The sequence below is a fragment of the Chamaea fasciata genome, unplaced genomic scaffold (assembly GCF_029207755.1).
Source record: "Chamaea fasciata isolate MVZ Bird 193981 ecotype frontalis unplaced genomic scaffold, bChaFas1.0.hap1 SCAF_3, whole genome shotgun sequence".
Taxonomy (NCBI): domain Eukaryota; kingdom Metazoa; phylum Chordata; class Aves; order Passeriformes; family Sylviidae; genus Chamaea; species Chamaea fasciata.
This window is the reverse complement of record NW_027094088.1, coordinates 113,682,575-113,710,022: the sequence shown is the minus strand read 5'-3', so window position 1 is coordinate 113,710,022 and position 27,448 is coordinate 113,682,575. Positions and strand designations below refer to the sequence as shown.

The 27,448-nt window shown below is 65.4% G+C and overlaps 5 protein-coding genes, 1 long non-coding RNA gene and 3 other non-coding genes across 15 annotated transcripts in view; 6 read left to right on the top strand and 3 right to left on the bottom strand.

Annotated features, from left to right (window-relative positions):
• Positions 1 to 27,448, top strand: part of LOC136287468 (uncharacterized) — a 72,799-nt gene that overhangs the window by 600 nt on the left and 44,751 nt on the right. Inside the window, exon 2 of the long non-coding RNA XR_010720156.1 lies at positions 978 to 1,142. This is a non-coding gene — a long non-coding RNA (uncharacterized lncRNA). The remainder of the gene's footprint in view (positions 1 to 977; positions 1,143 to 27,448) is intronic.
• LOC136287936 (U1 spliceosomal RNA) lies at positions 1,432 to 1,595 on the top strand. Its single transcript, XR_010720421.1, has one exon. It is a non-coding gene; the product is annotated as a U1 spliceosomal RNA (small nuclear RNA).
• Positions 3,440 to 3,603, bottom strand: LOC136287959 (U1 spliceosomal RNA). Its single transcript, XR_010720441.1, has one exon. It is a non-coding gene; the product is annotated as a U1 spliceosomal RNA (small nuclear RNA).
• Positions 5,576 to 5,739, top strand: LOC136287958 (U1 spliceosomal RNA). The gene has a single exon (XR_010720440.1). It is a non-coding gene; the product is annotated as a U1 spliceosomal RNA (small nuclear RNA).
• ATRAID (all-trans retinoic acid induced differentiation factor) lies at positions 5,996 to 8,890 on the bottom strand. Its single transcript, XM_066180246.1, has 7 exons — positions 8,730 to 8,890; positions 8,237 to 8,367; positions 7,471 to 7,542; positions 6,656 to 6,727; positions 6,468 to 6,589; positions 6,282 to 6,382; positions 5,996 to 6,184 (listed from the first exon to the last, which is right to left on the bottom strand). The coding sequence occupies exons 1-7, from the start codon at positions 8,802 to 8,804 to the stop codon at positions 6,080 to 6,082; spliced, it is 678 nt and encodes a 225-aa protein (XP_066036343.1). The 5' UTR covers positions 8,805 to 8,890; the 3' UTR covers positions 5,996 to 6,079.
• On the top strand, positions 9,097 to 14,936 carry SLC5A6 (solute carrier family 5 member 6). Of its 4 annotated transcripts, XM_066180213.1 has the most exons (16): positions 9,097 to 9,127; positions 11,325 to 11,773; positions 11,862 to 11,927; positions 12,013 to 12,064; positions 12,145 to 12,212; positions 12,302 to 12,456; positions 12,631 to 12,771; positions 12,856 to 12,985; positions 13,051 to 13,139; positions 13,212 to 13,324; positions 13,418 to 13,485; positions 13,589 to 13,675; positions 13,778 to 13,962; positions 14,046 to 14,149; positions 14,216 to 14,337; positions 14,440 to 14,936. In XM_066180213.1, the coding sequence occupies exons 2-16, from the start codon at positions 11,444 to 11,446 to the stop codon at positions 14,590 to 14,592; spliced, it is 1,863 nt and encodes a 620-aa protein (XP_066036310.1). In that variant the 5' UTR covers positions 9,097 to 9,127; positions 11,325 to 11,443; the 3' UTR covers positions 14,593 to 14,936. The 4 variants fall into 4 exon arrangements, with proteins under 4 accessions (XP_066036310.1, XP_066036311.1, XP_066036309.1 ...); XM_066180214.1 differs by having other exon boundaries at positions 9,104 to 11,773; positions 12,302 to 12,364; positions 12,887 to 12,985; XM_066180212.1 differs by having other exon boundaries at positions 9,104 to 11,773.
• PREB (prolactin regulatory element binding) lies at positions 15,457 to 19,023 on the top strand. Of its 3 annotated transcripts, none has more exons than XM_066180231.1 (9): positions 15,457 to 15,603; positions 15,787 to 15,979; positions 16,802 to 17,025; positions 17,353 to 17,433; positions 17,515 to 17,642; positions 18,014 to 18,187; positions 18,256 to 18,328; positions 18,401 to 18,560; positions 18,652 to 19,023. In XM_066180231.1, the coding sequence occupies exons 1-9, from the start codon at positions 15,472 to 15,474 to the stop codon at positions 18,744 to 18,746; spliced, it is 1,260 nt and encodes a 419-aa protein (XP_066036328.1). In that variant the 5' UTR covers positions 15,457 to 15,471; the 3' UTR covers positions 18,747 to 19,023. The 3 variants fall into 3 exon arrangements, with proteins under 3 accessions (XP_066036328.1, XP_066036327.1, XP_066036326.1); XM_066180230.1 differs by having other exon boundaries at positions 15,457 to 15,606; positions 17,518 to 17,642; XM_066180229.1 differs by having other exon boundaries at positions 15,457 to 15,606.
• CGREF1 (cell growth regulator with EF-hand domain 1) lies at positions 19,237 to 21,308 on the top strand. Of its 2 annotated transcripts, XM_066180245.1 has the most exons (6): positions 19,237 to 19,475; positions 19,742 to 19,853; positions 20,113 to 20,184; positions 20,343 to 20,413; positions 20,497 to 20,618; positions 20,696 to 21,308. In XM_066180245.1, the coding sequence occupies exons 2-6, from the start codon at positions 19,756 to 19,758 to the stop codon at positions 21,140 to 21,142; spliced, it is 810 nt and encodes a 269-aa protein (XP_066036342.1). In that variant the 5' UTR covers positions 19,237 to 19,475; positions 19,742 to 19,755; the 3' UTR covers positions 21,143 to 21,308. The 2 variants fall into 2 exon arrangements, with proteins under 2 accessions (XP_066036342.1, XP_066036341.1); XM_066180244.1 differs by having other exon boundaries at positions 19,237 to 19,853.
• Positions 21,395 to 23,979, bottom strand: KHK (ketohexokinase). The gene is made up of 8 exons (XM_066180240.1): positions 23,790 to 23,979; positions 23,596 to 23,712; positions 23,270 to 23,404; positions 22,674 to 22,746; positions 22,360 to 22,506; positions 21,885 to 21,973; positions 21,650 to 21,807; positions 21,395 to 21,567 (listed from the first exon to the last, which is right to left on the bottom strand). Exons 1-8 carry the CDS (start codon positions 23,903 to 23,905, stop codon positions 21,482 to 21,484), a joined length of 921 nt encoding a protein of 306 aa, XP_066036337.1. The 5' UTR covers positions 23,906 to 23,979; the 3' UTR covers positions 21,395 to 21,481.

The following is a 27,448-nucleotide window of genomic DNA, read 5'->3' as shown; positions in this document are numbered from 1 at the left end:
GCAGCAGCCTGGGCGCTGAGCTCCCCTAACTCTTGTACCAATGTATCCCTGTGATTTAGGCCTCTTCTCTGGAGGGATTAGAGTGGAAAATTCGAATTGGCAGTGACCCAAACTTTAAAACAGAGCCGATGAACATTTGCAGTCCTCGTTTCGCCTCCCATTTTACTGGAGTTGGTCTTTTCTGACCCGTTACACTCCTAATTTCAGTTCAGCTTTTAGCAGACTTATGTTTCCCTCTTGCCCCAGGATTCCCAAAGCCCAAACCAGGGGTATGAGTGCACCTAAAGCTCCACCAGGCACGTCCTCTTCTTCACCCAGCTTTCCCTGGGTGAATGGGCAGAGCTGCACTGTCCATGCATTTTCTAGAGGAATATGCAAACTGGACAGGTTCCTTTGGAAAAGTTAATTGTGCATTTAACTTGCACAGCAAACCCTGCCTGAACAATGGCAAAGGGCACTCGGGCACATGGAGAAAATGACTGGGGTCGGTGGGGTCGTGTTGCGTTCCTGGTCACTAATTCCAGGGGTTGTCTGAGGGATTTCCTGCCCCTGAGGGATTTCCTCCCATTGCAGCAACAACAATGCCCTTTTACTCCAAGGTCCCTTATGCCCAGTAACTATGGAACAAGATATTCCAGTATCCACTAGAAAATCCACTGTTCCATTCCCTGGCTTAACTGGAACCCAAGGATTGGCCAGGGTAATCGGAGATGCTTCTGGTCCCCTTCAGTCCAGCCCAATTTCTTCCTCTTCTGATTTTTTCCTCTGTCCGTGCTCAGCCGGTCCTGCCTGATACTTTTGGAGGGTCGTTAATCCCAGTCCCTACCTTGTCCCTGAAATACACCTAGCATTCTCCCTCTTCACTGCCCCTGACAACAGATTTGGTCATTTCTTTTGGCCTTCCCCATCTACTGCTTCCTGTCCTTACAGGAGTCACTTGGGAAATAACCATCCTCTCCGCTCCTTGTCTTTTCCAGAGTTTCTTTCCTGTACCTGGCACGGGCTGGCGACAATATCCGTATTCAAGAGGATCGCGCCTCCTTCCCTGGCCGAGTCTCGATTCCTTGGGGATCGGGATCCCTTTGGGAGTGTCCGAGCGCGCCGCCAGGGGGCGCTGCGGCGAGGGCGCGTCACGAGGCGGAGTTAGAGAGGGGGCGTGGCCATGCAAATAGGACAGCGGGTGGGGGCGGTGCTGCGCCAGGGCTGAGTGGGGCGTGTCCATGCAAACGAGGCGGCCCCGGGCGGCATGCCGGGACACCGCCCGCGGAAAGAACGCCGCTGTCCCGGCGTGTCCGCGGGCGCTGCGCGGGCCGGGCCGTGCGGGCCGGGCCGCAGCGCGGGGCCGGGCGGGTGCGGGGCCGGGCTGGGGCTGGCCGTGTGTTGTGGAGGCGTGCGGCGGGCGGGGCCGGGGGCCGTGGGGGCGGGTCGGGCATACTTACCTGGCAGGGGAGACACCATGATCAGGCAGGTGGTTTTCCCAGGGCGAGGCTCATCCCTTGCACTCCGGGTGTGCTGACCCCTGCGATTTCCCCAAATGCGGGAAACTCGACTGCATAATTTGTGGTAGTGGGGGACTGCGTTCGCGCTCTCCCCTGGTTTGCTGGTCAAAGACAGAATCAAGTGTTTGCTACGTTTAATGTTACTTGTTTCCTACGGGTGACGGCAATGTGTCCGGACGCGAAGTTACAAGCACCGTGCCGTGGTTGCTGCAGTGATCTGAGCCTCCGCCCCTGTCCGTGCGCGTCGCTCTCCTGCCCGTGCAGAAGCGGCGGAGCAGCGCAGCCCCGCGGGAGCAGTCGGCTTTCGCCTCTCCGGGTTCCCGGCGGGACTCGGGGCGTTTGTGTCGGCGGCAGGCTCCGCGCACCGACCCCGACGGTGGGACGGACGCGGGGAGAGATTTCGGCCAGCTCGGGTTTGGGCAACGTGGTACAGAGAAAGCAAATGGAACTCAGCAGCACCTTTGGATGCTTGTTGAGCAGGTGTTCTTTATTACGGCCCGCCGTGATGGGTAAACTCCTGCCTTTCCGTGCGGACCATGGGTTATCAGAGGAAAGATGTGTACTGATATCTTTACAAATAATTTGATGGCTGAAGGGATGGGTGTTAACGGCTTTGAAATGGCTTTTAATGTCTCGACTGACTTTGGGCAGCAGGTTTGTTGCGGAGCCCAAGGCAGTTTGACTCCTGAAACAGACAAGGGGCTGCACAAGGCTAAACTTCCGAACTTCAGGGTAAAATAATGGGTTCAAGGGGGGAATATGTGGTAGGTGTGTCGGGAAGGCTGAACCTTCCTAGTACCTCAGCCAAAGGGGAAAGGAAGAGGGCATCTTGCGGCCGGGAGTAAGGAACAAAGGAGGCTGCGCCCTCCAAAACCCCGAGAGAGAAAACCCCGCGGGCGCGTGTCCCGCTGGACTCTCTGCCCTCATTCGAAGAAAGTTGAAGAACTCCTCTGTCTCCTTTTTGGATGTAAACCTCTGGCGTTCGTGGATTTTCCTGACAGGTACAAAGTTATTCCCCTTAGCTAGCGTTACAGCATGTTTATTACTTTAATTACTAAGACATCATTTACATTTTCTTAAAACTGCTTTTCATTACTTCGCCTACCCATTTTGAGTTACTTCATGGTCTCTGCTGTTTCCTTGTATCATAAACAGTTCATGACACGCTTTTCTAGTGGTTGTTCCGAAGCTGTCGTGCCTTGACTTCCAGTAAACGTTTTCTTGGCAGCTCTTTTCTCGTTAGTTCCACCACATGTTCTTCAGACCGATTTTTTTGTACATTTTCACCTAAAAGCGTCTTTTGTTGTGCTATCTCATTTATTATAATTAAGCATAACACAGTTTTTTTCTATTCAGGGAGCAAAGGGATGAATTTCCTTTTATATCAGCTCTCATGGTTCACAAGGACACGTCAAATTCCCACCGCTGGATGTCCGGCAGCACTCACGGACTTGGTGTGACCCAGACAGTGACCAGCGAGCGGGACCGGCATCTCTGTGCCTCTTACCTCGCGCAGACCCGCTCGGAATTGTTCTCCGCCAGGTGTTTTGGAACGGCTCTCGGCCAGGTGTTCCCCTGGGCCCGCAGATCCGGGTGGGACAGGGCAGGATCACCCTGGCTGCAGACACGGCGATCCAGAGCCGCCTTTGGGAAGCGCTCTCCAATTCCCGACACCGGCAGCGCCTGTTGGCGGAGGGCACACCGGGATGCCTCGGGACCCCGGCTGTCGCTGAGCTTCCTACCGGGACCGGGACGGGGATCCCCTGACTGCCGAGCCTCCACTTACAGGCTTTAGCGCCGACTTGCGCGCTATCCCCGAAAAACACCCGGAGTCCGTCCTCGACCGACCAAGTTTGACACACAGTATCATGATCTGGAAGTGTTGTTACAGCCGGTCTAATGAAAGCTGTTACTAAGTTCTATTTTTGTCACCAATGTATCAGGGGAGAGCGCGAACGCAGTCCCCCACTACCACAAATTATGCAGTCGAGTTTCCCGCATTTGGGGAAATCGCAGGGGTCAGCACACCCGGAGTGCAAGGGATGAGCCTCGCCCTGGGAAAACCACCTGCCTGATCATGGTGTCTCCCCTGCCAGGTAAGTATGCCCGACCCGCCCCCACGGCCCCCGGCCCCGCCCGCCGCACGCCTCCACAACACACGGCCAGCCCCAGCCCGGCCCCGCACCCGCCCGGCCCCGCGCTGCGGCCCGGCCCGCACGGCCCGGCCCGCGCAGCGCCCGCGGACACGCCGGGACAGCGGCGTTCTTTCCGCGGGCGGTGTCCCGGCATGCCGCGCGGGGCCGCCTCGTTTGCATGGACACGCCCCACTCAGCCCTGGCGCAGCCGTTGCCAGCCCCGGGCGCTTCTGCCGCCGGTGGTCGGAGCTGCGTGCTCATCCTCCCGCCGCCCCGGCTCCTCCTTCCCGCCCGTGCCGGGACTGCGCGGTCTCTGTGCCCGCCGGACCCGCTCGACGGTCACCGCGGGTGACTCCAGCGCTGTCTGTCTTTCCCGGGGCTCGTCCCTGCTTTGTCCGGCACTGACGCCCCGGGTGTGTCCATCTCCTGCCCCTAAGCTGTGGGGCTGCCAAGGCCGGTGGTGTGTTCCTGGCCGCTGTCTCGTCACTGCTGAGGCGGGGCATCGCCCTGCTCGGCCCGCGGGAGCTGCGGCACCCCCGGGGGTCCCGGGTGCCCGGCGGCTCAGGGTCCCCCATCACTGCATCCCGGGTGTCCCGTTGCCCCTGCTTGCCTGCTTGGGCATGGGCGGTGCAACGACCGACAGTCTCCAGTCAAAGCCCTTCCACCTCCTCTCCTCTTCTCCCCACCCCTTCATGCAATTAGGAGTGTTCCTCTGACCCCTGACTGACCCGTCCAAGCCTCATTTCCAGGCTCTCGTGTTCCAGTTTGCTTCCAGACTGGATCGACTGAACCCTCATAGGCACAAACACCAACAGTGACAAACCCAACGGGACCTTGATGCCGCCGCAGCAGCTTCCTCACTCATCCTCCGTGCTCAGAACCCATCGCCGCCCATCTAAAAGCTTTGCCCCAGGTCTTCCAAGCAGTGCGAGAAGTTGGTGTTGGATTTTGTGAGCGGGCATTTCTATTCTCCGCCTTTGTTCTGCAGGTGGACAGCTCGTGCCACTGTCCTGCACGGGGACCCCCCAGGCCAGGAGCAGCTGGCATACCCGTGAGAGCCCAGCCAGCAGTGACAGGAGAGGAACTGGGGCGTCCTGTTGGCTTTGGGTGTGCAGGGCCCTGTGGGGTCCTGGGAGGTGCTGGCTCTGGGGTGAAATGAGCACCGGTGTTTAACCTTGGAAGGTGCACGGGCATTTCCATGTGCTCCTGGGCATCCCCTCCAGGGGCCACCCGCCCTCAGCGTGCTGCTGGCAGTGCCCAGAGCCGCACGGTTCCGGGGGTGCTGGGCTGCGAAGGGCTCTGTGCATAGACCCTGCTCGTGCCATCCTGTCAGCCTGTGCTGGAGTCCAGTTCAAGCCTGAACCACCCAGAGGGGCTCTGCAGCCCCTGCAGCCCCGCCGGTCTCTAGGATCCCCGGGACCCTTTTCCTTAGCAGGATCGGCCAGCAGCGGAGCTCTGTCCCTGAGACACACCCGACCGCGCCGGCCCCCGCCCCCGTGCTGCCCCGCGGGACCTCTCCCGCTGTCGGCCCGTGGTGGCCACGCTCCGCCGCTGCTGCGGCTCCAGCCCGGCGCCGCTGTGCTCTGACACCGAGTCCCGGGCAGCACGGCGGCACCCGGACCGGGAGCGGGAGCGGGACGAGCGGCCGGTTCCGGTCAGCGAGGGGCGGGGCAGTCGGAGCGCGCGGCAGAGGCGGCAATAGCGGTGCCGTGCAGATGAGGGGCGTGTCCATGCAAACGAGGCGGCCCCGCGCGGCATGCCGGGACACCGCCCGCGGAAAGAACGCCGCTGTCCCGGCGTGTCCGCGGGCGCTGCGCGGGCCGGGCCGTGCGGGCCGGGCCGCAGCGCGGGGCCGGGCGGGTGCGGGGCCGGGCTGGGGCTGGCCGTGTGTTGTGGAGGCGTGCGGCGGGCGGGGCCGGGGGCCGTGGGGGCGGGTTGGGCATACTTACCTGGCAGGGGAGACACCATGATCAGGCAGGTGGTTTTCCCAGGGCGAGGCTCATCCCTTGCACTCCGGGTGTGCTGACCCCTGCGATTTCCCCAAATGCGGGAAACTCGACTGCATAATTTGTGGTAGTGGGGGACTGCGTTCGCGCTCTCCCCTGGTTTCGCTGTTAAAGAATAGACTGAAATTTCTGCTCTGGTTGTTGTATAGACAAGGTGATAGTCGTAGATTGTCTGGTATAACTTTGCTGATTTTTCATCAGACACTGTTCCTCGCGGTTTCAGAGGTGACAGTGCAACGGGCGCCCACTCCCGCTGTGGCCCGATCGCGCAGCCAGCCACGGGAATTGGCGTGGCCCCACTCCTGTGGGTTCCCCCGAGCACCCACCCTTCCCCCGGGAAGGAATCAGATGGACATACAGTGAGAAACCGCAGCTTTATTGATTCTGAGACTATCCCAGGCCACAGAGCTTCCAGTCCAGGCACAGCCCCCTGCCCTGCTCAGGGAGTCTTGGCTTTCCTCCGCTGGGTACCCCACAGCAGCAGGGACAGGGACACAGTGACGGTGCCCAGGATTCCTCCAAAGAGAAGCATCGGGAAGGTGCCCTGCCCGGGACCAGGAGTGAGCATCACCGCTCCCTGCAGCCCCCGCTGATCTGGCCAGGGCACAGCCAGGGAGAGGTGCAGTCCCACAGGCACTCACCTCCCGCAGGCACTTGTAGCCATGGAAGGGATGGTCGCAGAGGCACTGGACGAGGCCGGGGCCGTCAGGGGCACACACAGAGTTTTCAGGACACGGCCAGGCTGGCAGAGCAGAGCAGGGGGTCAGGGGCCAAGGCCAGACCCCGCTGCCAGCCCCATGCACCAGGGTGACAGTCTCCCGCCATACCGAGTTCCACAGAGGTGTTGCAGGCGTTCCTCTGCCCCTGGCACAGCCGGCTGCTCCTGTTCACTGTCACATCCTGCCAGGCGTCACTCCCGCCTGGACACTCCAGCGCCAGCGGCACCGCGCTGGGGACAGAGCTCAGCACCACGACCACAGTGACCCCCCAGCCCCTGACTGCCCCCAGCACTCACAGGCTCTGCAGCTGGACGAAGCCCAGGAAGGAACCACTGGGGAGAGTTGTCAGAGGGTTCTCAGTCAAGTCCCTGTGGGGACACGGACCTTCAGCCCCATACAGCACCCGGAGGTGCCCCTGGCATCTCGCTGAACCTCAGGCGGCCCCCATGCACCCACAGCCCCCCCTGCCCACCCGAGGCCCTGGGACTGCAGCCCTGCAGCCAGGGACGGCTCAAAGGTCCCTGCGGAGCTGCTGAGGGACCGCTTGGTCATTAACAAAAACACTGATGAGCTGAGGTGTCACGGTGCCCTGAGGGCCACCACGGCTCACTGGGCTCATATGCACACTGAGCCCTGAGAGTGCCCTGCATGTGGCTGTCCAGACGAGTCACCCCCCTGACTCCTGTCTCTCCAACCTGGGGACAAGGACACAGTGTGGGACTGTGGCAAAAGCCAAGATGTGACCATGTGGCTCAACTCTCACCTGCCAGCACAGCCCCCACCGGAGGGCTGTCCTGTGACAAAGTGCTCCATGACAGAATTCCAGAAGGATCTGTCCCATGCTCCCACTGGGCACAGGGGTGAGGCTGCCTGGTCAGGTAAGTCCCAGAGCTCCCCGTTTAAAAATGGCTGTGGTTTCCATTGATTCAGTTAACTGAAGAAATGGATTGTTAAGGACAGCCACGAGGGCAGAGAGAGGCCGCTGTCCCTGGGACCAGCAGGGCACGGCTCTGCTGGCCTGGGCCCACGGGAATGTCCCACCAAGCCTGCCCCAACCCCGTCTCCCAGCCCAGCTCCTTGCAGGGGCCAGAGGGGGCCCAGGGGAACTCACAGGACGATAGCAGTGGTGGCCTCGGCCAGTCCAGGGGGGACATCGTGCAGGGAGCAGTTGCTCAGGTCCAGCCTGGGAAGGGGCAGTGGTTGGGGGAGACAGTAGTGTGCCTGTTACCCACACTTTCCCCTGATGGCCCTGTGACCCCCAGCATGCACCTTGGCCCCTGCCTGTACCTGGTCCCCCCACACCACCACCCAGGATGCTTCATCCAGGCATTCCCCAGCCCTTCCATTCTGCTGTGAACCCAAAAACCCATTCCCCAGCCCTGCCATTCCCCTGTGAACCCAAAAACCCATTCCCCAGCCCTGCCATTCCCCTGTGAACCCAAAAACCCATTCCCCAGCCCTGCCATTCCCCTGTGAACTCAAAAACCCATTCCCCAACCCTGCCATTCCCCTGTGAACCCAAAAACCCATTCCCCAGCCCTGCCATTCCCCTGTGAACTCAAAAACCCATTCCCCAACCCTGCCATTCCCCTGTGAACCCAAAAACCCATTCCCCAGCCCTGCCATTCCCCTGTGAACCCAAAAACCCATTCCCCAACCCTGCCATTCCCCTGTGAACCCAAAAATCCATTCCCCAGCCCTTCCATTCCCCTGTGAACCCAAAAACCCATTCCCCAGCCCCACCATTCCCCTGACACTGGTGTGAACCCAAAAACCCATCCATCCCCTGAGCACACCCATCACGTGGCCCCTGATGCCCCCAGCACCCCAGATCCTCTCCCAGCCTGGCACCCCCGGCCCCCCCCGGCCCCCCGTACCCCAAAAGCCGCCCCGGGGTTGGGCCCCGCTCCCGGCAGCAGCGCCCGTCGCTCTCAGTGTCCCCCCGGGACTCACAGAACCGGGACACGAGGGAGCCGTTCCGGGGCAGCCCCGGGCAGAGCCCGCACACCTGGAGAGGTCGAGGGGGCACGGGCAGCGCGGGCGCAGCCCCCGACTCCCCCGCATCCCGCGGCCCCCGGGTATCCCCGAACCCCGGGCGTGACCCGAACCCCGGAAAAGGACAACCTCCTCGGCCTTAGGGCAAGCCACGACTTCCCTGACACCCGAGCACCTCCAGGGCGGGCACCCCCGACCTCGGGACACCCCGGATCGGGGACCCACCGACCCTCGGTTCCCCCGGGACCTCCCGATCCGGGCCCTCCCTGACCCCTCGGCACCTCTGACCCGTGACATCCTCTGCCCACCGGAGCCCCCCGTTTTCCGGCCCTCCCCTCGTCGCCGTGACCCCGGCCCGGTCCCCCCGTGGCTCACCGGGACCCCGCGGGCGGCCCGCGGCAGCAGCAGCGGCAGCAGCAGCAGCGCGAACGCCCCCGCGGCCCCGAGCATCCCCGGGGAGCACCGAGCGGGCGGGGGGCGGGTCCGTGCCCGTTCTCCCCCCGCCTCCCCGGGTCGGGCGCCCTCTGGACCCGAACGGGGCCGCCGGGGACCCCCGCAGCGCGGGCACCGGGGCGCGGTGACCGCCCGAGCGGGCGGAGCGGGACGGGGATGGGGCCGGCGATGGGCACCGGGACAGGAGCCCCACGGGGCCCGCGGTGATGCCGTCAGCGGCGGAGGTGCGGAAGCGGCAGCGGCAGCGGCCCCGCCTGCTCGGGCGTCATCCCGGCGCGCCCCGGCTGCAGCGGCACATGGGGTGAGTGCTGCCGCCGCCGGTGAGTGTCGCACCGGGGCCGCCGGGCAAGGTCACCGCCGCCCGCCGCCACCGGCACCGGGGGCACGGCGGGCAGCGGGGGCTCCCGGAATGGGGGCCCCGGGGATATACCGGGGACGGGGAGCAGAACCCCGGGATGGGGACATCGGGGACGGGGAGCAGAGCCTCGTGTTGGGAACACCGGGGGCAAGGAGCGGAGCCCCGGCCTGGGGGCACCGAGGACGGGAAGCAGACGCTTGGCTGGGGACACCGGGGACAGGGAGCAGAGGCTCGCGTTAGGGACACCGCGAATACCGGGGACACCGAGGAAGGGGAGTAGAGCCCCTGAGAGCCCCGGGAGGAGGGCACCGGGGACAGCGCAGGGCAGCGGGGCCTCAGGTGCGTGACAAGGGACGGTGTGATGGAGCATGAGGAGCAGGGGCACCGGGGAAGGCAGGCTGAGGACGGCAGGGACAGGGGCAGCAGGTTCACCACGCAGGGACACGGGGCACCCCAGGGCTGGGAGAGCTGGGGCTGCCGGATTTTGGGGGGACATTCTGGGACCGTCTGGGTGAGGGGGCAGCAGGGCTTGGGATCACCATGTGATGGGGGTGTGGGAACACCAGGGCTGGAGGCAGCAGAGCCTCAGGGACACCGAGGGGAATGTGGGGCAGGGGAGCCTTGGGCCGGGGCCGTGCAGGAGGCTGGGGCTGCCGTGTGCCCGTCGGGGACGCGGTATAACCTTCCGTGTTTAGTCTAGATAGAGAAACGCGGGGAGTGACCTTGGACCCTGGCCATGAGCTGCTGCATGGGTCCTGGTCAGGGACAGGCTGGAGCTGACGGTGGCAGAGACTCTGCCCTCTCACCCCATTCCCCACCCAGACGCTGCTGGCACTGTGGGTGCCGCAGAGCCCCGTGCCAGCTCAGCCACCCCCAGCCCTATGGCAGGCAGGCCCAGGCAGGCTGTGCCAGGGGTGCCAGGAGGGGCTCAGCCTAATCCCACCAAACGTTCCCTGGGCAAGCATTCCTCCAGGGATCACGATGGGATCATGGTGGGCACTGTGCCACTCCCTGCCTGCCTCCCCCAGTCCAGACTTGCCCTCCCTGTGCCCCTAACCCTCCCCTGCTGGAGTCCCCTGCAGCCTGCACCCCCTCCCAGGCCAGGAAGGGCAGGAAGGGGGGGTACCCACAGCCCTGTGGCACCTGCTGTTCCCAGGTCCCCACAGTGGCAGTCCTCTGGACAAGAGGGGAGGCAGGGGGGCAGCTGTCCCCTCCTGTCCCACAGTGTCTGGAGCCAGGGCAGGGGCAGAGCACAGGGGGCTCTGGGGAGATTCCTGTGAGCAGGGTCAGGGTGCCAGAGCCAGTGGGTGCTCAGGTGTCTGCTCCACCTGCCTGATGCCCAGAATGCCTGAGGCTGCCAGCTCCGCTCTGTCCATCCCGTCCCTGTGTCCATTGCTGCCCGTGCGGGGTGTGTTGTGTGGGGGTCACCCTTTCCAGCTTCTCCATTCTGGGACAAGGGTGTGGGGCTCCTCCTGTGCCTCCTCTCCAGTGCAGACTGAGGTCCATGCCCTCCCCAGCCCCTTCCACGTATTCCGCAGGTCCAAGGAGCCGATTCCAGTGCAGGAGCAACTGCCCCAGCACTGGCTGTGCTGTGTGGGCTCCAGAGCATGGGGCTGGCACCAGGGCCACGGCAGTTTTGCTGGGCTTGGCCAACCTCTTGCACTGGGGGCTGTTTTTCCAGGGCCGTGGGGTGCTGGAGTGGTTGGGCTGGGTTCACTTTGGTGCTGGTAGGACCGGTGCTGCCGGATTTGGTGGGGCTGAGCAATGCTGGGGGGAGGTTGGGATGCAATGCTGGCTCGGGTGGGACTGGCTCCAGGCTGCTCAGCTCCAGGGGGGGTCTTGTTGGGTTTGGCTCAGGTGGGACTGGGGCTGTCCCACACCGGAGGCAGCTGTGTTGGGTTTGGCCAGTTCTTCCAGGATAGCTGGTGCCGATGCTCCAGGGGGCCTGGGTGGGATTGTTTTTGCAGCCATTGTCTTGGCGCTCTTTGAAGACTCCAGTTTCCTTCAGCGGGGCAGGTGGGGCGGCCCGGGGGTGGCCCGGCCCAGAGGGAGGAGGAGGAAGAGGAGGGTCTGGCCGGTTTCCCCCTCCCGCTCCGGGTCCTTGAGGCTGAGACAGAGCGAGCGAAGGTCCCTGCAGCACTGACACGTCCCTCCTGCAGCTGCCAGGGCCAGGCTGATGCTGGTCAGGAGGTGCTGCCGGGGTCAGGCGTGCCCATGAGGCCGGCGGGGCGGCTGGGCAGCGGTGGTGGCACCGGCAGGGCAGCGGTGAAGGGACACCATGGAGTTCACGGCCATCGACTACAGCATCTTCGCCCTGCTGCTGGTGCTGTCCTCGGCCATCGGGCTCTTCTACGCCCTGAGCGGCGACCGGCAGCGCACGGTGCAGGAGTTCCTGCTGGCCAACCGTGACATGAGCTGCCTGCCCGTGGCCCTGTCCCTGCTGGCGTCCTTCCAGTCGGCTGTGGCCATCCTGGGTGTGCCAGCCGAGATCTTCCGCTTCGGCACCGAGTACTGGTTCCTCGGCTGCTCCTATTTCCTGGGGCTGCTCATCCCGGCACACATCTTCATCCCCGTCTTCTACCGCCTGCACATCACCAGCACCTATGAGGTGAGCAGAAGGGACACGGGGGGCGCAGGGGGGCACAGGGGACTGCACAGGACCCTGCAGTCAGCAGCCCTGACCTCCCTCCTTGCAGTACCTGGAGCTGCGCTTCAACAAGACGGTGCGAGTCTTTGGCACTGTCACCTTCATCTTCCAGATGGTGAGTGGAGCTGGGCGGGTGGGGTTTGGGGTGCGGGGTTTGGGGGGCTTGGGCGTGGCTCAGCACTGCTCTCCCCTCCCCACAGGTCATCTACATGGGAGTGGTGCTCTACGCACCGGCGCTGGCCCTCAATGCAGGTATGGTGAGGACAGGGTGGGGGGAGCCATGCCAGGAGGCTCCTGCCCCTCACCCCGTTAACGTCCTCTGCCCCTTCCAGTGACGGGCTTTGACCTCTGGAGCGCGGTGCTGACCATGGGGCTGGTCTGCACACTCTACACCACGCTGGTGAGTCCCTGCTGCCGCAGGTGCCCCGTGCCCTGCCGTGCCGGGGTGAGCACTGTGATCCTGTGGTGATGGGCCTCGTGTGTCCCCAGGGTGGGCTGAAGGCCGTCATCTGGACAGATGTGTTCCAGACGCTGGTGATGCTGGCGGGGCAGGTTGCCGTCATCGTGGTGGGCGCATGGCGGGTGGGGGGCATGGCCCGTGTCTGGCGCGTGGCCGAGCAGGAGGGCAAGATCTCCGGCATCGAGTGAGTGATCTCCTGGGACCCCTCTGTCGTGCTCTGGGGACGCTTAGGGCAGCCTGGGGTGGGGGAGAGGGACCCTGCTGTGGTGTGGTGGTCCCTCCCTGCTACCCTCTCCCCCGTGGGGTATGGGGTGCCAGCGAGGACCTGTCACCATGACCCCCCTGGTGCTCCCCACAGCCTGGACCCCAACCCCCTGGAACGTCACACCTTCTGGTCGCTGGCTGTGGGTGGGATCTTCATGATGCTGTCGCTGTACGGGGTGAACCAGGCACAGGTGCAGCGCTACCTCAGCGCCCGCAGCGAGCGGGAGGCCAAGCTGTGAGTGGGGCTGGGGGTCCCCGCGGCCGGGATGGGCCCCCCCCGGCCGCTCCCCACGTTCTGACACCCACACGGCGCCCGCAGCTCCTGCTACGCCGTGTTCCCCTGCCAGCAGATCGTGCTCTGCCTCAGCTGCCTCACTGGCCTCGTCATGTTCGTCTATGACCGGGAGCACCCGCTGACACCCAGCAAGCCCCCTGCCTCCTCTGACCAGGTGGGTTAAGACCCCCCTCCCGCGTCCCCTGCTGCCACAACCCCTGCGCTGACCTCCTGCCACAGCTGGTGCTGTTCTTCGTGATGGACGTGCTGCGGGACCTGCCGGGGCTGCCCGGGCTCTTTGTCGCCTGCCTCTTCAGCGGTGCCCTCAGGTGAGTGGGCGGCCCTGGGACGGTGGTTCGGGCGTCCTGGCCGAGCCCCCTCCTGCTCCCTCTCCTCCCCAGCACCATCTCCTCTGCCTTCAACTCCCTGGCCACGGTGACCATGGAGGACCTGGTACGGCCGCACTTCCCCGGGCTGTCGGAGTCGCGGGCCACGCTGCTCTCCAAGCTGCTGGGTGAGCAGATGGGGGGTGGCCGGGGGGCAGCCGTGGGGCTGGCATGGTGGGGGGATCCCCAGCACCACCATGACACCCCCCTCCCCTCCCCAGCTTTCGGTTATGGGCTGCTGTGCCTGGGGATGGCGTACGTGTCCTCCATGCTGGGACCTGTGCTGCAGGTAGGCGTGGGGCTGCGGGACCCCCACCGAAATGGGGTGAGGGACCCCGGGCTCTGGCAGCCCCAGGGGCACGGGGCTGGTGCTGAAGGCCATGTCCCCGCAGGCAGCCATCAGCATCTTCGGCATGGTGGGGGGTCCACTCCTGGGGCTCTTCTGCCTCGGCATGTTCTTCCCCTGCGCCAACCCCACAGTGAGTGTCCCCCGACCCGGTCGGTGTCCCCAGCCCCACGTGGGTGTGTGGGGAGGTGTGGGGCACCCTGAGTCCAGAGCCCTTCTTTGTCCCCTGTCTCAGGGAGCCGTTGTGGGGCTGCTGGCTGGACTGGCCATGGCCTTCTGGATAGGCATTGGCAGCTTCCTGAATAGCGCAGGAGGGGCCAAGGGGGTCCCCACGGCCAACAGCACAGCACTCCCCACCGTGGGCAACCTCAGCACCGTCCTGGCCACCACCCTACCGCCCCCCACATCAGTACCTCCAAGGTGAGTGGGGCGGGGGGCTCGGGGGCTGGGTGTGCAGGGTGTGAGGTGCTGCTCCGCACACCTCCTGACCCCGTGTCCCCCAGCCCCACGGGGCTGCAGCGGTTCTACAGCCTCTCCTACATGTGGTACAGTGCCCACAACTCCACCACTGTCATCGTGGTGGGGGTCCTGGTCAGCCTGCTCACCGGTGAGTGTGGGGTGGCGGGGGTGTCGCCGTGATCCCCCTGCCCCACTCACGGCCCTGTACCCCCAGGCCCCACGCCGGCAGCGGCACTGGACCCCCGCACCATCTCCCCCGTGCTGCCGTGGCTGCTCTGCTGCCTGCCCCCCAAAATCCGGCAGTGGATCTGCTGCGGGGGAGGCGACCCTGCCCAGGTGAGGGACAGACTCCCGGCACCCCGAGGGGAGGGGGGCATGGGGGGGGTACCCCCTGCTGCCTCCCCTGTGCCTTCCCTGCCCCCTGCTCTGTCCCCACAGGCCCCCAGCCATGCAGACGCCACGGAGAAGAGCAACAGGGTGCCCAATGGCCTGTCCCCTCCTGTCCCCGACCAGCCGGGGGAGGAGGAAGGACAGGGGTACATCCGCAGTGATGGTGCCCCCATGTACTCCGTGCAGGAAACCTCCTTCTGATGGCCCCAGCATGGGGGTTGTGGCTACTCCTCTGTCGGGGGATCCAAGCCCTGGTGGGGGATCCACAGACAGCTGGGGAGTGCCAAATAACAGGCAGTGGGGTCTCTGTGGGGAGACCGGAGGGCTGCCCCTTCAGGGGGCTCTGGGACCATGGTTGGGGGATGTTGGAGCGGTGCCCCCCTCTCCAGGCCGGGATATTGTCTGGTAGCCCCGGCCCAGCCACGTGCCTTACACACTGCTCCAGGGCTGGGGGCTGCCCGGACCCCTCAGGGTGCCGAGTGCCCCCACAACCCGTGTAATGTGTCTTTGTGTTTGGTGTTCCCTCAATAAATGGTTCTGGAGCACAGGTGTTGGAGGGTCCCAAGGGACAGCCCACTCACCCCCTGCTGTACCCCAGGACCCGCAGCTCCCCCTGCAGTGGGCTGTCCCTACCGTTCCCCAGAAGTGAGTGGGGTGTCTCCAGTGTCCTCCAGGAGCCCGCAGGGTACAGTGTTTGCCATCTCCCCAGACACTGGGGTGTTCCACAGGTGCCCTCCATTTTTCCCGTCAGTGGGGTCCCCATGGAGCTACAGCACCACCGTCTCCCCAGGTGTGGGGGGCCGCGCTATCCCCCAGGAGCCGCCGTTCTCCCAGGCACTGCGGTGTCCGCACTGTGGCACAGGGGGCCGAGGACCCCGAATCCCGGTGGGAACCCCCGATTCCCGGTGGGATCTCCCCGAATCCCGGTGGGATCCCCCTGAATCCCAGGGCGCCCTCGGCCCACCTGACCACGTGATCTCGTGGCCACGCCCCAGCGCCCGCTTGGCCGCACCCCCCGGCGCGAGGGGGCGTGACGCAACGGCGTGTGAGGTCAGGGCGCGCTGACGTCACGCCGCTGTCATGGCGCCGCGGCGTCCCGCCGAGCTGTACCGGGCGCCGTTCCCGCTCTACACCGTCCGCTTGCACCCGCGGCGGCCGCTCGCCATCACCGCCGGCGGCGGGGGCGCCGCCAAGACCGGCATCCGCAATGGCGTGGTGCGGGGGAGCGGGGCTGCGGGGGCACACGGGGCGCGGGGGGCTGGGGGGTTCGGAGGGGCCCGGCTCTGTCTGAGGGAGGTCCGGGCGCGGCGGGGCCGGAGGGGTTTGGGGCGTCCGGGGTACGGCGAGGCCCGGCCCGGGGAACCCCGCCCATGACTGAGCCCTCCCGGCCCGCAGCACTTCCTGCAGCTGGAGCAGATCGGGGGGCAGCTCAGCGCGTCGCTGCTGCACTGCCACGACACCGAAACCCGCGCCACCATGACCATGGCGCTGGCCGGGGACGTCATTGCGGCCGGCCAGGACAACAGCTGCCACATCCTGCGCTTCAGCCTGCACGAGTCCGAGGGTCCGGCCGCCGCCGGGAAGGACGGTGAGACACGGGTTCACCGGGTGTCGGTGTGAGACCTTGCCCCCGGGGCTGCGGTGTGCCTCGGGGCTGGCCCTGGATTCCCCTCCCGCCTGCCCTGGATGCCCTGCGGAGGGCTGGAGGGTGTTTTGGAGATAAGGCATTCTATGAACAACCCCATGCCCACCCTGGATCATCTCCGTGCCTGCCCTGAATCCCCCCTCCCTTGCCTACCTTGGGTGCCAAGGGCAGCCTGGGGGGTCTGTGGGGTGGCTTGGGGATGGGGCACTGCCTTGAACCCCTGCCTGCTTGTCCTGAACCTTCTCTGTGCTTGCCCTGGGTACCATGGTGGGCTTTGGGGATGGGACACTGCCCTGGGGCTCCCCTGTGTCCCCAGATGCTGTGGCCAGAGTGTGGGGGGCTGAGGGGCGCTTTGGCACTGGGGTACATCTGTGGACCTCCTATGCCCACCCTAGATCTTCCCTGTGCCTGCCCTGGGTGCTGGAGGACAGGGAGTGGGGAACTGGAGGTCTGTCGGGTGGCTTTGGGATGGGCATTGCCCTGAACCTCTCCACTTCTGTCATGGACCTGCCTTATGTCTGCCCTGAACCCATTTCTCTGTGCCTGCCTGGGGTGCTGTGGGGAGCTTTGGGGTTTGGACACTGTCCTGGGACCCCCGGGACCCCCCAGTGCCTGTTCCTGGGTGCCATGGGGAGCTTTGGGGAACCCTCTGGACCCCCCAGTGCCTGTCCTGGGTGCCGTGGGGCAGGCTGTGGGGGGCCGTGGAGCGCTGTGGGTCGGGTCCCTGCCTCGTTCCCCCGGTGGCAGCCGTGTCCCGGCCCGCAGGCGGCGGGGACAAGGACAAGGACAAGGGCGTGCGGCGGCGGCGGGGCCCCGGGGGGGCAGCCCAGGGGAGCCCCCCGAGCCGGGCCCGGCAGGTGAGGGTGGAGAGCCTGCAGCGCGTGCGCACCGACTTCAGCCCCGACGCCCTGCAGAAGGCCGTGCGCTTCAGCAGCGACGGCGCCCTGCTGGCCACCGGCGGGGCCGACGGCTTCCTGCGCCTCTGGGAGGTGGGCACGGGGGCCGGGGGGCACCCAGGGGGCGCGGGGGAGCAGAGGTGGGCGTGGGGGAGCCAGGGCAGGCACAGGGAGCTGGGTGGGCACGGGGGAGCCAAGGAGGGGTGTGTGGGGCGGAAGGATGTGGGCACAGTGGGTCGAAGGCCAGGCTTGGGGGAGCTGGGAGTGACATGGAAGGGTGACAGCTGTCATTGCCGTGCCAATGGCAGCACACCCTGGGCAGGGATGGGCAGCGCCTGGCGCTGCTTCCCCCACACCTCCCCGGGACTGCGGCAGGGCCTCGACCTGTGCCCAGCACCCACGCCAGCTCTGCCCCTGCAGTTCCCCAGCATGAAGAAGACGTTGGAGTTCAAAGCCCACGACGGGGAGATTGAAGACATCGCGCTGGGCCCTGACAACAAGGTGAGTGCCAGGTGGCTCCCTGGTTCCCTGGAGAACCCCGGTTCCCAGGAGAGTGGTCTCTGAGCCCTGTGCTGCGTGCAGCAGGTGGTGACGGCGGGGAGGGACTTCCAGTGCTGCGTGTGGCAGCAGGACCAGCTGGTGACAGGGCTGCGCTGGCACGAGAACCTGCCCGGCATCCCCGACAAGGCCTATCGCTACCAGGCCTGCCGGTGAGGGTGGGGATGGGCCCGGGGGGCAGATCGGGGGGTGGGCTGGGGGCCCTGGGGATGGGTGGGGGGACAGGAAGGGGCACTGGGGCTGGGGACAGGGCAGGGGCTAGGCTGTGGGGCTGGGGGCCATGGTCATGAGGGCTGGGTCGTGGGGCAGGGTGTGGGGAGAGGCCACTGAGGCTGGGAATGGGCCATGCCTGCTGCCCTACCCTGTCGCTTTTCCTGCTGGGTCTGTGGGAAGGGGTCTCCTGGGCTCTGTTGACATCTGTATGGGGAGGGGGCTGGGGCCAGGTGTGGGTGGGGAGAGAGGTGGTGGTGAAGGGCTGCATCCCATGTGCCCCATATTCCGGTGCCCCTCTCCCATGTGGCAGGTTTGGGGCCGTGGAGGACAATGCCGGGGCTCTGAGGCTCTACACAGTGCAGGTGCCCCACAAGCGGGAGCGCCGGCCCCCGCCCTGCTACCTGACCAAATGGGACGGCAAGAGCTTCCTGCCGCTGCTGACGCGGCCCTGCGGCTCCGAGGTGGTCTCCTGCCTCTCCATCAGGTACCCCAGGGCTGGTGGGTACGGGGTGGGGGCCGTGGCAGCCTCCACTCACCGCCCTCCCCCCGTAGTGATTCGGGCACCTTCCTGGGGCTGGGCACAGTGACGGGCTCCGTGGCCATCCACATTGCCTTCTCGCTGCAGGTGAGCTGGGCCGGGGGTGGGGGGCAGCCCCGCTGGCCCCCCAGCAGCCCCTCACACCCCGTGTCCCCCCAGAGGTTGTACTACGTGAAAGAGGCCCACGGCATCGTGGTGACCGACGTGGCCTTTGTCCCCGAGAGCCGGCCCGGGCGGGAGCTGCTGGGGGGCCACGAGGCCGCCCTGCTCAGCGTGGCCGTGGACAGCCGCTGCAAGCTGCACCTGCTGCCCGTCCGCCGTACGTCTGGGGGGCTTCCTGCAGGGCTGACTCCTGCTCCTCCACTGGCACCGGGGGCTGCAGCCTCCTCTCACCTCTCTCTGCCCCACAGGCTCTCTCCCTGTCTGGCTGCTGCTGCTGCTTTGTGCCGGGCTCATCGTGGCCACCATCTTGCTGCTGCAGCTCGCCTTTCCAGGCTTCCTGTAGCCTCCAGGAGGGCCACCCTGGCACCAGGAGCGACCCTTTAGCCTCCACCTACCCCACACAGACTGTGAAGGACATGAGGGACCACCCCTGTGCCCGCTGTCCCCGCTGGTGCTCGGGGAGCAGATGCGGGTGCAGGGAGCCCCGCAGGGCGCCGTCCCTGTGGGGCCGTGCTGGCGGCAGTGCAGGGCTGGCCCTGGCACAGGGGGGTCTCCTACCCCAGGAGAAGAGGCTCCTGCTGGCCCCCCACCCTGCTGCTGCCATTAAACTGGAGCATGAAGGCGGAGTTGTCCTCGAGTGCTGGGGCAGCGGGCCTGGGGCTGAGGGTGTGTGCCCTGGGGGGCCTGCCTGTGGCACAGGGGCTGCCCGGGGCCCCCAGGGCCGGCGGGGCCCGTGTCTACCGGCCCGGGCCCTCGGCGGGGCTGCTGCGGGGGGGCGGGTGTCGCTGGGCTGGGCCGGCTTTGCCCGGGACCATGGGGGGCTCAGGGGGGTCTCACCTACCGGCGTGGCCCGCCCGTGCTGTGACCCCGCGCCCGTCCCTGCCCCCGGTGTAGAGGGGCCGGGTCCCGGTTACCCTGGCGCTGCCCCGGGGCGCCCAGTGTGTGTGTGAATGCCTGCTGCCCGCGGGCTGGGCAGGGCGGGGCCGCTCCTGGCCCGGCTGGCAGGGCCGGGACGTGTCGGCTACGTGGCCCCGGGGCGGGGCGGGCGGCGGGGACACGCGAACGGGGCTGGGTGAGCGGGTACCGGGGGGCACCGGGCTGGGCCGTGCGGGGTGGGTGCGTACCGGCGGGGATGCGCTGGGCGGGCAGCGCCGGCCGGTCCCAGGCGCTCTGCGTTCCCCGCGCAGCCACTCGCACCCTCCCGCCCGTGCGGGCGCGTCCCCGCCGTGCTGGAACCGGGGCAGCTCCCGCCCCTCTCCCGGTGCTGGGTTCCTACGGGCCCTGCCACCGGCCCCCGGCAGGGCCAGCCCCGACCCCGGTGCTCTCGTCCCGCCGCAGCCTGAGGTCGCGGGATGCGGAGCCCGCCGGTGATGCTGATGGTGCTGGTGCTGCTGCTGCTGCTGCTGCTGGGGCCAGCGGCCCGGGCCGCCCCCAGGGCGGGGGCGAACAGGTATGGGGGGCACAGTTCTGGAGGTCCTGGAGTGGGGGGACGCAGTTGAGGGAAGGGGCAGGTGTGGCGTTTTCGTGGGTGCGGGGGCACAGGTGCGGTACAAGATGGCCACGGGAGGGGCAGGTGGCTGCGGGCCAGCCGAGGGCTCCGAGGATGTGAGGATGGCACTCACGGACCTGCAGGGGACGTGGGTGGGGGGCGTCGGGCCGGAGTGGGCAGCCCCCCCCGGGGCACCGGTGACCCCCTGTCTCTTGGCCAGGCCTGAGCCCCCCACGGCCAAAATCGCGGATCCGTATCCAGACCCGCTGAGCCCGGAGCCGCCTGCGCTGCTGTGAGTGCCTGCCCCGGGGAGCCCCCCAGCACCGGGACCCCCCCACGGCCCAGGGCTGTGCAGTGGGGCTGGGGGGGTGCAGTGATGGGTGGAGGGCGTGGGCAAGGTGGGCCATGGGGCAGGTGCAGCGCTTCCCACTCCAGCCCTGCTCCCCCCAGGCTGCTGTGGAGCGCAGTGCGGAGCCTGGGACCACCGGAGCGGGACGTGGAGGCCATGACACGGGAGCAGGGTAAGGTCACCGGGGCAGGGATGGGGGGCTGATGGGCTAGTGGGGCCAGAGACCCCAGCCCCACAGCACCCCCTGCCCCACAGCCCTGCTCTACCTCTTCGTGCTCCATGACCATGACCAGAGCAGGCGCCTGGATGGGCTGGAGCTGCTGCAGTTACTTGGCACGGTGCTGGCACAGGCTGGGGAGCAGCCAGACCCTGATATGGTGGGTCCCACAGGGCGGCTCCTCGTGCCCCACTGAGCCACTGGGCCCGGCCCTCATCTTGTTCCCCATCCCCGTAGGTGGCTGCACTGGTGGACCAAGCCCTGGCAAGGCAGGACCTGGATGGGGATGGGCTGCTGGACCCCTCTGAGCTGCTGGACCCCCCTGAGATGCTCTTGCCTGGCCAGGACCAGGGACCCCCAGGACAACCCCCCCTAGAGCAGCAGGCAGAGGTTGAGGCTGTGCCTGGGGGGGGCACAGAGATGCCCAGGCAGGACCTGGGGTTGGGAAGCCCAGGACAGACAGCCACTGAGGCAGGAGACCCCCAGACTGGAGGCCCTGAGGATGGAGCTCCCAAGGTGGAATCCCTCAAGGTGGAATCTCCCAGCGCTGAGGCCTTGGATGCAGAAGTCGTCCCTGGGGCTGAAGTCCCCAGTACTGATGCCACGGAGGAAGAGGAAGCCCCTGAGGCCGAAGCCTCTGAGGAGCAGGCAGCCCCAGCCTGGAGGGACCATGGGGAGGGGTAGGCATGGGGGCTGTGGGGTGCAATGCCCTGGCTGCTCCCTGCCCTGCTCAGGGCACAGGGTGGAAGGAGGATGCCCCGTGGCCAGGCTGCTGGGACCAAGGAGGGCTGGGGTCATGTGGTGTCCTCTACTAACACATCGGATGGAGAAATAGAGGCACTGCTGGTGACCTTGGCTATGGTCAGTGCATCCCAGGGGCAGTGGGACCCCAGCCAGGGGAAGGGGGGCACAGCCGGGGGACACAGGAGGCGGTAGTGGTGCACGTGGGGTTTTACTGGGGGGATGCTGGGAGCAGTGAAGATGTGGTGTGCCTGTGGGGTGTGGGGGTCTCCAGGCAGAAGCTCAGACAATGCCATCGAATCCCTGGATCCCACATTTCCTGCCCGCGATCCGGCAGCCGAAGGTGAGGGCGTCCTGCAGGGTCCTCCCTGGGGATGGGGCCCAGGGTGAGACGTGGCCGTGCCAAACCGAACCATGGCCACCTTGTGGCCGTGCCGTGTTTGTGCCCACCTTCTGCGAGCGCAAAGATGACGGCGGCATTGAAGGTGTCCCCAGCCCCCAGCGTGTCCACGAGGGTCTCTGGGGGGAAGGCGTCCGAGTGCACCAGCTGCCCGTCAGGCCCTATGGCATCAGCCCCTTCCTCAGCCCAGGCGCAGATCAGCGTGGCCCTGGGGGAGTGTGAGGTGGGTCTCAGGCACACCAACATCCCCCCCGCCCACCCGGCCCCTCTCAGGCACCCCCCTACCCTGGCTGGATGCGCCCCCGCAGCCCCTTCACGGCCTCGGAGGCCGAGAGGTACCCGAAGTGCTGGGCCAGGTCCTTGCTGATGAACACCTGTGGGAGAAGGGCTGGGGCAGGGGGCAGCCCCCGGTACCCCCATCCGTGTGCAATTAGACCTGTACCCTGGTGGCATCCCCAGACCCCGCCTGCACCCTCAGACCCCAGCTGTGGTCCCCAGAGCCCGCCCGCACCCCTAGATCCAGACCCCCACCCCTGCACCCCCCGAGGCCTGACTCCCCCGGACCAGAACTCCCAACTCCCCGTGCAGATCTGACCACTCCCGTCCGGGCATCGCCTCCGCCACGCCTTTGGCTGTGGTCAGGACAGGGGATCAGGACAGGGGGTCAGGACAGATGATCAGACAGGCGACCAGGACAGGTGATGAGGACAGGTGATCAGGACAGGCGATCCCGCCCCATGGCCCCGGCCCCACTCCGCACCACGTGTCCCCGCCCCATCAGCGGCAACAGCTCCTCCCGCGGCTTCTCCACCTCCACCGAGACCTGGACCCGCCGCCCCGGCGCCGCCGCCCGGTTGTGCCGCTCCACCCGCTCCAGCATCGCGCTCTGCTCCGCCGCGTTCCGGGCCTGCGGACACGAGCACGGCGCCGGCATCACCGGGGGATGCTCCCCCATCGGCGATGTCCCCCAGACCGAGGGATTCCCTCCGGTCCCGGGCTCATCTACATCCCGAGGGATTTCCCCCAGCGCCGGGGATCCCCCAGATCCTAGAACCCCCCGAGCCTCGGGCTCACCTCGAAGTGGATCCACTTGTATTGGGAAAGGTCGACCCGCTCGAAGTGGCGGGCTGTCACGTCGGCCAGGTTGCTGTGGGATGGAGGCCAGGTGGGAGATGGGGGACCCTCCGCCCGGCGCGTGGCCGGGGCGAAGGGCAGCTCCAGGGCCCGTGGAGGGCCCCACGCCACCGGGACAGAGGTCCCGGAGGAGGCACTGCCCGAGTGAATCATTAATGTTGGCGCCCGGGACCCTGAGCTGGATTCGAAGGGCAGGGCAGCGGCGGCCACGTTGGGGCCTGGGGGTCAGCCATGCCTAACAGCCCCTGACCCTTTGGCACGGCTGAGGGCGCCAGGTTATCCCCATGGGGCCGTGCCGGCTGTCCCGCGCTCCAGAGCTTGTGGCTGTGTGCAGATATCACCGCCAGCCCCGGCAGCGGCACCGGGGGTGACGGGGCTGCGGGGACCGCTGGCGGCGACAGTGTCTGCGGCCTTACGGCGAGTCGCCCCATCTGGCACCCGGCAGCCCCTGGCAGGCAGCGGGAGGGACCCCGCAAACCGAGCTGGCCCAGCCCAGAGCTGCCCGCGGGCGGCGGGGTCGGGGCGGCGGCCCTTACGTGTCGTGCAGGACGATGGTGCGGGAGCCGCTGGCGGCGTTGACGAGGCAGCAGGCGCAGGGCACGTCTCCGCGGGGGTGCCAGGCCACGTGCGCCGTGTCCACACCCCGGCGCTGGAAATCCGCCGTGATGAAGCTTTGGGGGACAGAGAGCGGCATGAGGGAACGGCGGGCGCTGGTGGGGATGGCGGAGGCGGGCGGGCAACCGGGGAACCACGGCCACGCCGTCGGTGGACGCCGGCGGCAGCGACGCGGAGGGCTCGGTGAAGCGTCCGGGTGGGTCGGCCCGGTGCCCCGCCGGTCGGGGAGTCCCCGCACCCCACTTACTCAGCGGCGGGGCCGGGGGCCAGCGAGCCCATAAAGGCGCAGGGGGCTCCCAGCAGCGACAGCACCGTGCAGGAGTTGGAGGCGTTCCCGCCCCGCTGCCACCGCTGTGACAGGCACCTGCGGGGGACGAGAGGTTGCGGCGGGCGCGGGGCCGGTTTGGGGGACCCCGGAGGAGCCCCCGCCGCTGCCGGTACCTGGTGTCGGAATCCTCGGCTGGGAAAGCCTCCACCACGCTGATGATGTCCAGGCACACCAGCCCCACGCACATGATCCGCCGCTTCCCCGCGGCGCCGCCCGCCTCTGCCGCCATCCCGGGCCGCTGCCGTGCGGGACCGGGACCAGGACCGGGACCGGGACGGGACCAAGAACGGGACTTTGACAGTGACAGGGGCAGTGACAGGGACGGGGACAGAACCACATCGGGCGCAGGCAAAGATTTGGCCCCGCCCCCTCGCGCCGCCGCCAATCAGCGCCCGCCATCGAGCCGGGCCCTCGGGGGGCGTGGTCATGTGGGGCCGCTTTGGCCACGCCCCCTAGCCGCAGGGCGCGCGCACGGCGGGACGGGGACACGGGGGGACACCTGGACACACCGGGACACACGGACACACCGGGACACATGGACACACGGACATGGACACACCGACAGAGACACACCGGGACACATGGACACACCGGGACACACGGACACACGGACACACGGACACATGGACATCACATGGACACACAGGGACACACGGCCACACGGACACACGGACACACGGACATGGACACACCGACAGAGACACACCGGGACACATGGACACACCGGGACACACGGACACATGGACTCACGGACACATGGACATCACATGGACACACAGGGACACACGGACGTGGACATGGACAAACAGGGACACAACGCCACACGGACATATGAACGCATGGACACACGGACGTGACATGGACACACAGGGACACAGGGACACACGGACACACCGGGACAGACGGATACACCGGGACAGATGGACACACCGGGACAGACGAACACACGGACATGGACACACGGACACATGGACACACACACAGACACACGGACACGGACACATGGACATGGACATACGGACATGGACACACAGACATGGACACACAGGGTGTCACACGGACAGGGACACATGGACACGCAGGGACACATGGACACACTGACAGGGACACTCAGACACACATGGACACATGGACATACGGACATGCACACATAGACACATGGACAGGGACACACAGGGACACACGGACACGCAGAGATGGACACACTGACAGGGACACACAGGGACACACAGACACACAGACAGGGATACAGCGGGACACACGGGCACACAGGGACACACGGATATGGACGCATGGACATGGACACATGGACACATGGACACAGGGACACACGGACATGGACACATGGGTACACATGGACACACAGACATGACATGGACACATGGACACATGGTCACACGGACACATGGACAGGGACACACAGGCACACACGGACATGGACACATGGACATGGACACATGGACACACAGACAGGGACACACAGGGACACAGGGACACACGGACATGGACACACGGACACATGGACACGTGGACAGAGAGACACAGACATGGACACATGGACACACAGGGACACAGGGACACATGGACATGGACTAACGGACACAGACACATGGACATGGACACACAGACAAGGACACACGGACACACGGACACAGCTGCTGGGCGCGCTCGGTGCCGGCAGCTCGGGGGCAGCTCCAGGCGGAGCCCCCAGCAGGGGCCGGGGCCACCGACCCTTCCCACAAGGAAAGTCCCCGGGAGTGTGGCCCCGCTGGGTAAGGGACACTCGGGGACGGCAGAAGCCGGGGACTCCCGGCTTTCCTGTGCCCGGACCGGGAGGGGTGAGAGCCCAGAGGGTCTTTTCTTTGGGGTCCCTCCTTAGAGCCACCAGCTCGGGCTGTTAATTTGTTATTTAATCAATGAAGCACGATCAAATTATTTTGAGGGCTGAGACGTCTGAGGCTGCAGTGGGAAGCCTGGGGCCAAGCCGGCGAGGGCAGCTGATCTGACTGGGGAAAGGTGGGCCAGGCAGCTGCAGGGGGTTTGATCCCAGCTCAGGTGGGGCAGGTGTGGCTGCAGAAAAGTTTCCTGAACACTTTGGTGACCCAGGTGTGACCCCGGGCCATCCCCTTGAGACCCTCCCTGCTCCAAACACCCACCTGCCAGCACCGGGTGAGCTCACCTGGATCTTTGGAGCAAGGAGGAGCCAAAAGTGAGTGTTAAAATTCCTGGAGCAGGTTCAATGTCAGTGATCGGGATCTGTGACCAAACTGCCCCGAAGCTCTCAGCCTGTCTGCGGGTGCAGCATTTTGTACAGCCCGGGAAATTCCTGCCTTGGTTTGAGTGGGAATGAGTGGCCTGAGCAGCCCGAGGGGAAATTTGGGCATCTGGGGTCTCATCCGAGGTGTGCAGAGGCACGGGAGAGTTTGGAGTCTCACCAGGCGTGGAGGCACCTGGACTCCCTCGTACGGCACACTGGGGGCTGGAGTTAAAGGCTTTTTTACTATTTTTAGTTCATCCAACACAGCCAGGGCACACTCTTGGCCAAAGTTTTGCAATTTGGAACATTGGAGATGATTTGAGGCTTTGCTGACCTGGGAGAGAGAGAAAAGGTGGATGGCAGAGTTGCTGAAGCATTTTAGAAGATTAAGAGAGAAGTTGTGTGAAATCCTGGGCTCTGCCATGTGCTGCAGACAGTGTTTAATGTCTGGTAATTCCCTTGAGGCAATTTGAGAGTTCCTTTCGCAGCCACCGAAGAGGCAGTCGGTGCCCAGACACCGTGTCTGGAGCACACACAGGAGGAGGTGACCACTCTGGGTTGCTGTTATATGCGCAAGGGATCTCCTCAAATAGAGAAACTCGGGGAGTTCTGCATCCAGAGGGGGCTCATCTCCAACCTGGGCTGTTTGCTGAGGTGTAAAGTTGAAATGCTACGCCAGGAGCAGGTTCTCCAGAGGGCAAATGCCAGCTGGAATATTCCTTTATTTTTGCATCCGTGTAAGATTCCTGTGCAGTGGTGCTTGTAATGCTGGTTATTCCGTGTGTGTTTCTAAAAACTCTTTCTAAAAGTGCATTTTCCTACATGTAAATTTCTATTAGGTGAGAGGATAGCAAGTGTGCACATAATATTTGAAGGCTTTTTTCAGAACGAGGAGAACTTGTGCTTGCTCTTGAGGAATTGCTGTGTTCTGTCCGTAACTGAAGGCATCACCTGTGCCTGGTTTGCTGCACTGGCAGCAACAGGAAACTGTTTGAATTTTAAAATGAATGTTATTTATATTAACTTGGGGGAAACAGTTTCATTTCCTTCCAGGAGGGTGATCCACAGAGCCCTCCCCGAGCAGGAAAGGGGTTCTGGTGCCTGGTGATTTGTCTGGCCCCTTCATGGAGGAGGGAAGGAAGTCCTGTGATGCTTTTAAAAAAAAAGAAAACAAAATGAGAAAATGCTCTTGAAGTTCTGCCGTAGCTTTTTGGTGGTTGAACATGCGACCCCTTGAATCTGCAGAGAATTTTGGCTGTTAATAGGCTGGTACAAAACGTACCAAGGTACAAAATTCTTGTGCCAGTTGGCTCTGAGGAGCTGGCTCCTGTTTGTTTATCCTCAGCGAAATGAGGTGCCAGCGCCTGGAGGTGTTGCCCTGTGAGCAGGGAACAGCTGCATCTCCATCCAAGCCTCTGCTGGGCCAGAAGGAGAGGGAAATGTTCAGGCTTCGCTCTGTGGAAGGGGCAAGGCTGATGCCTCTGTCGGATGGTGGAGAGGAGCATCACCAGTGTG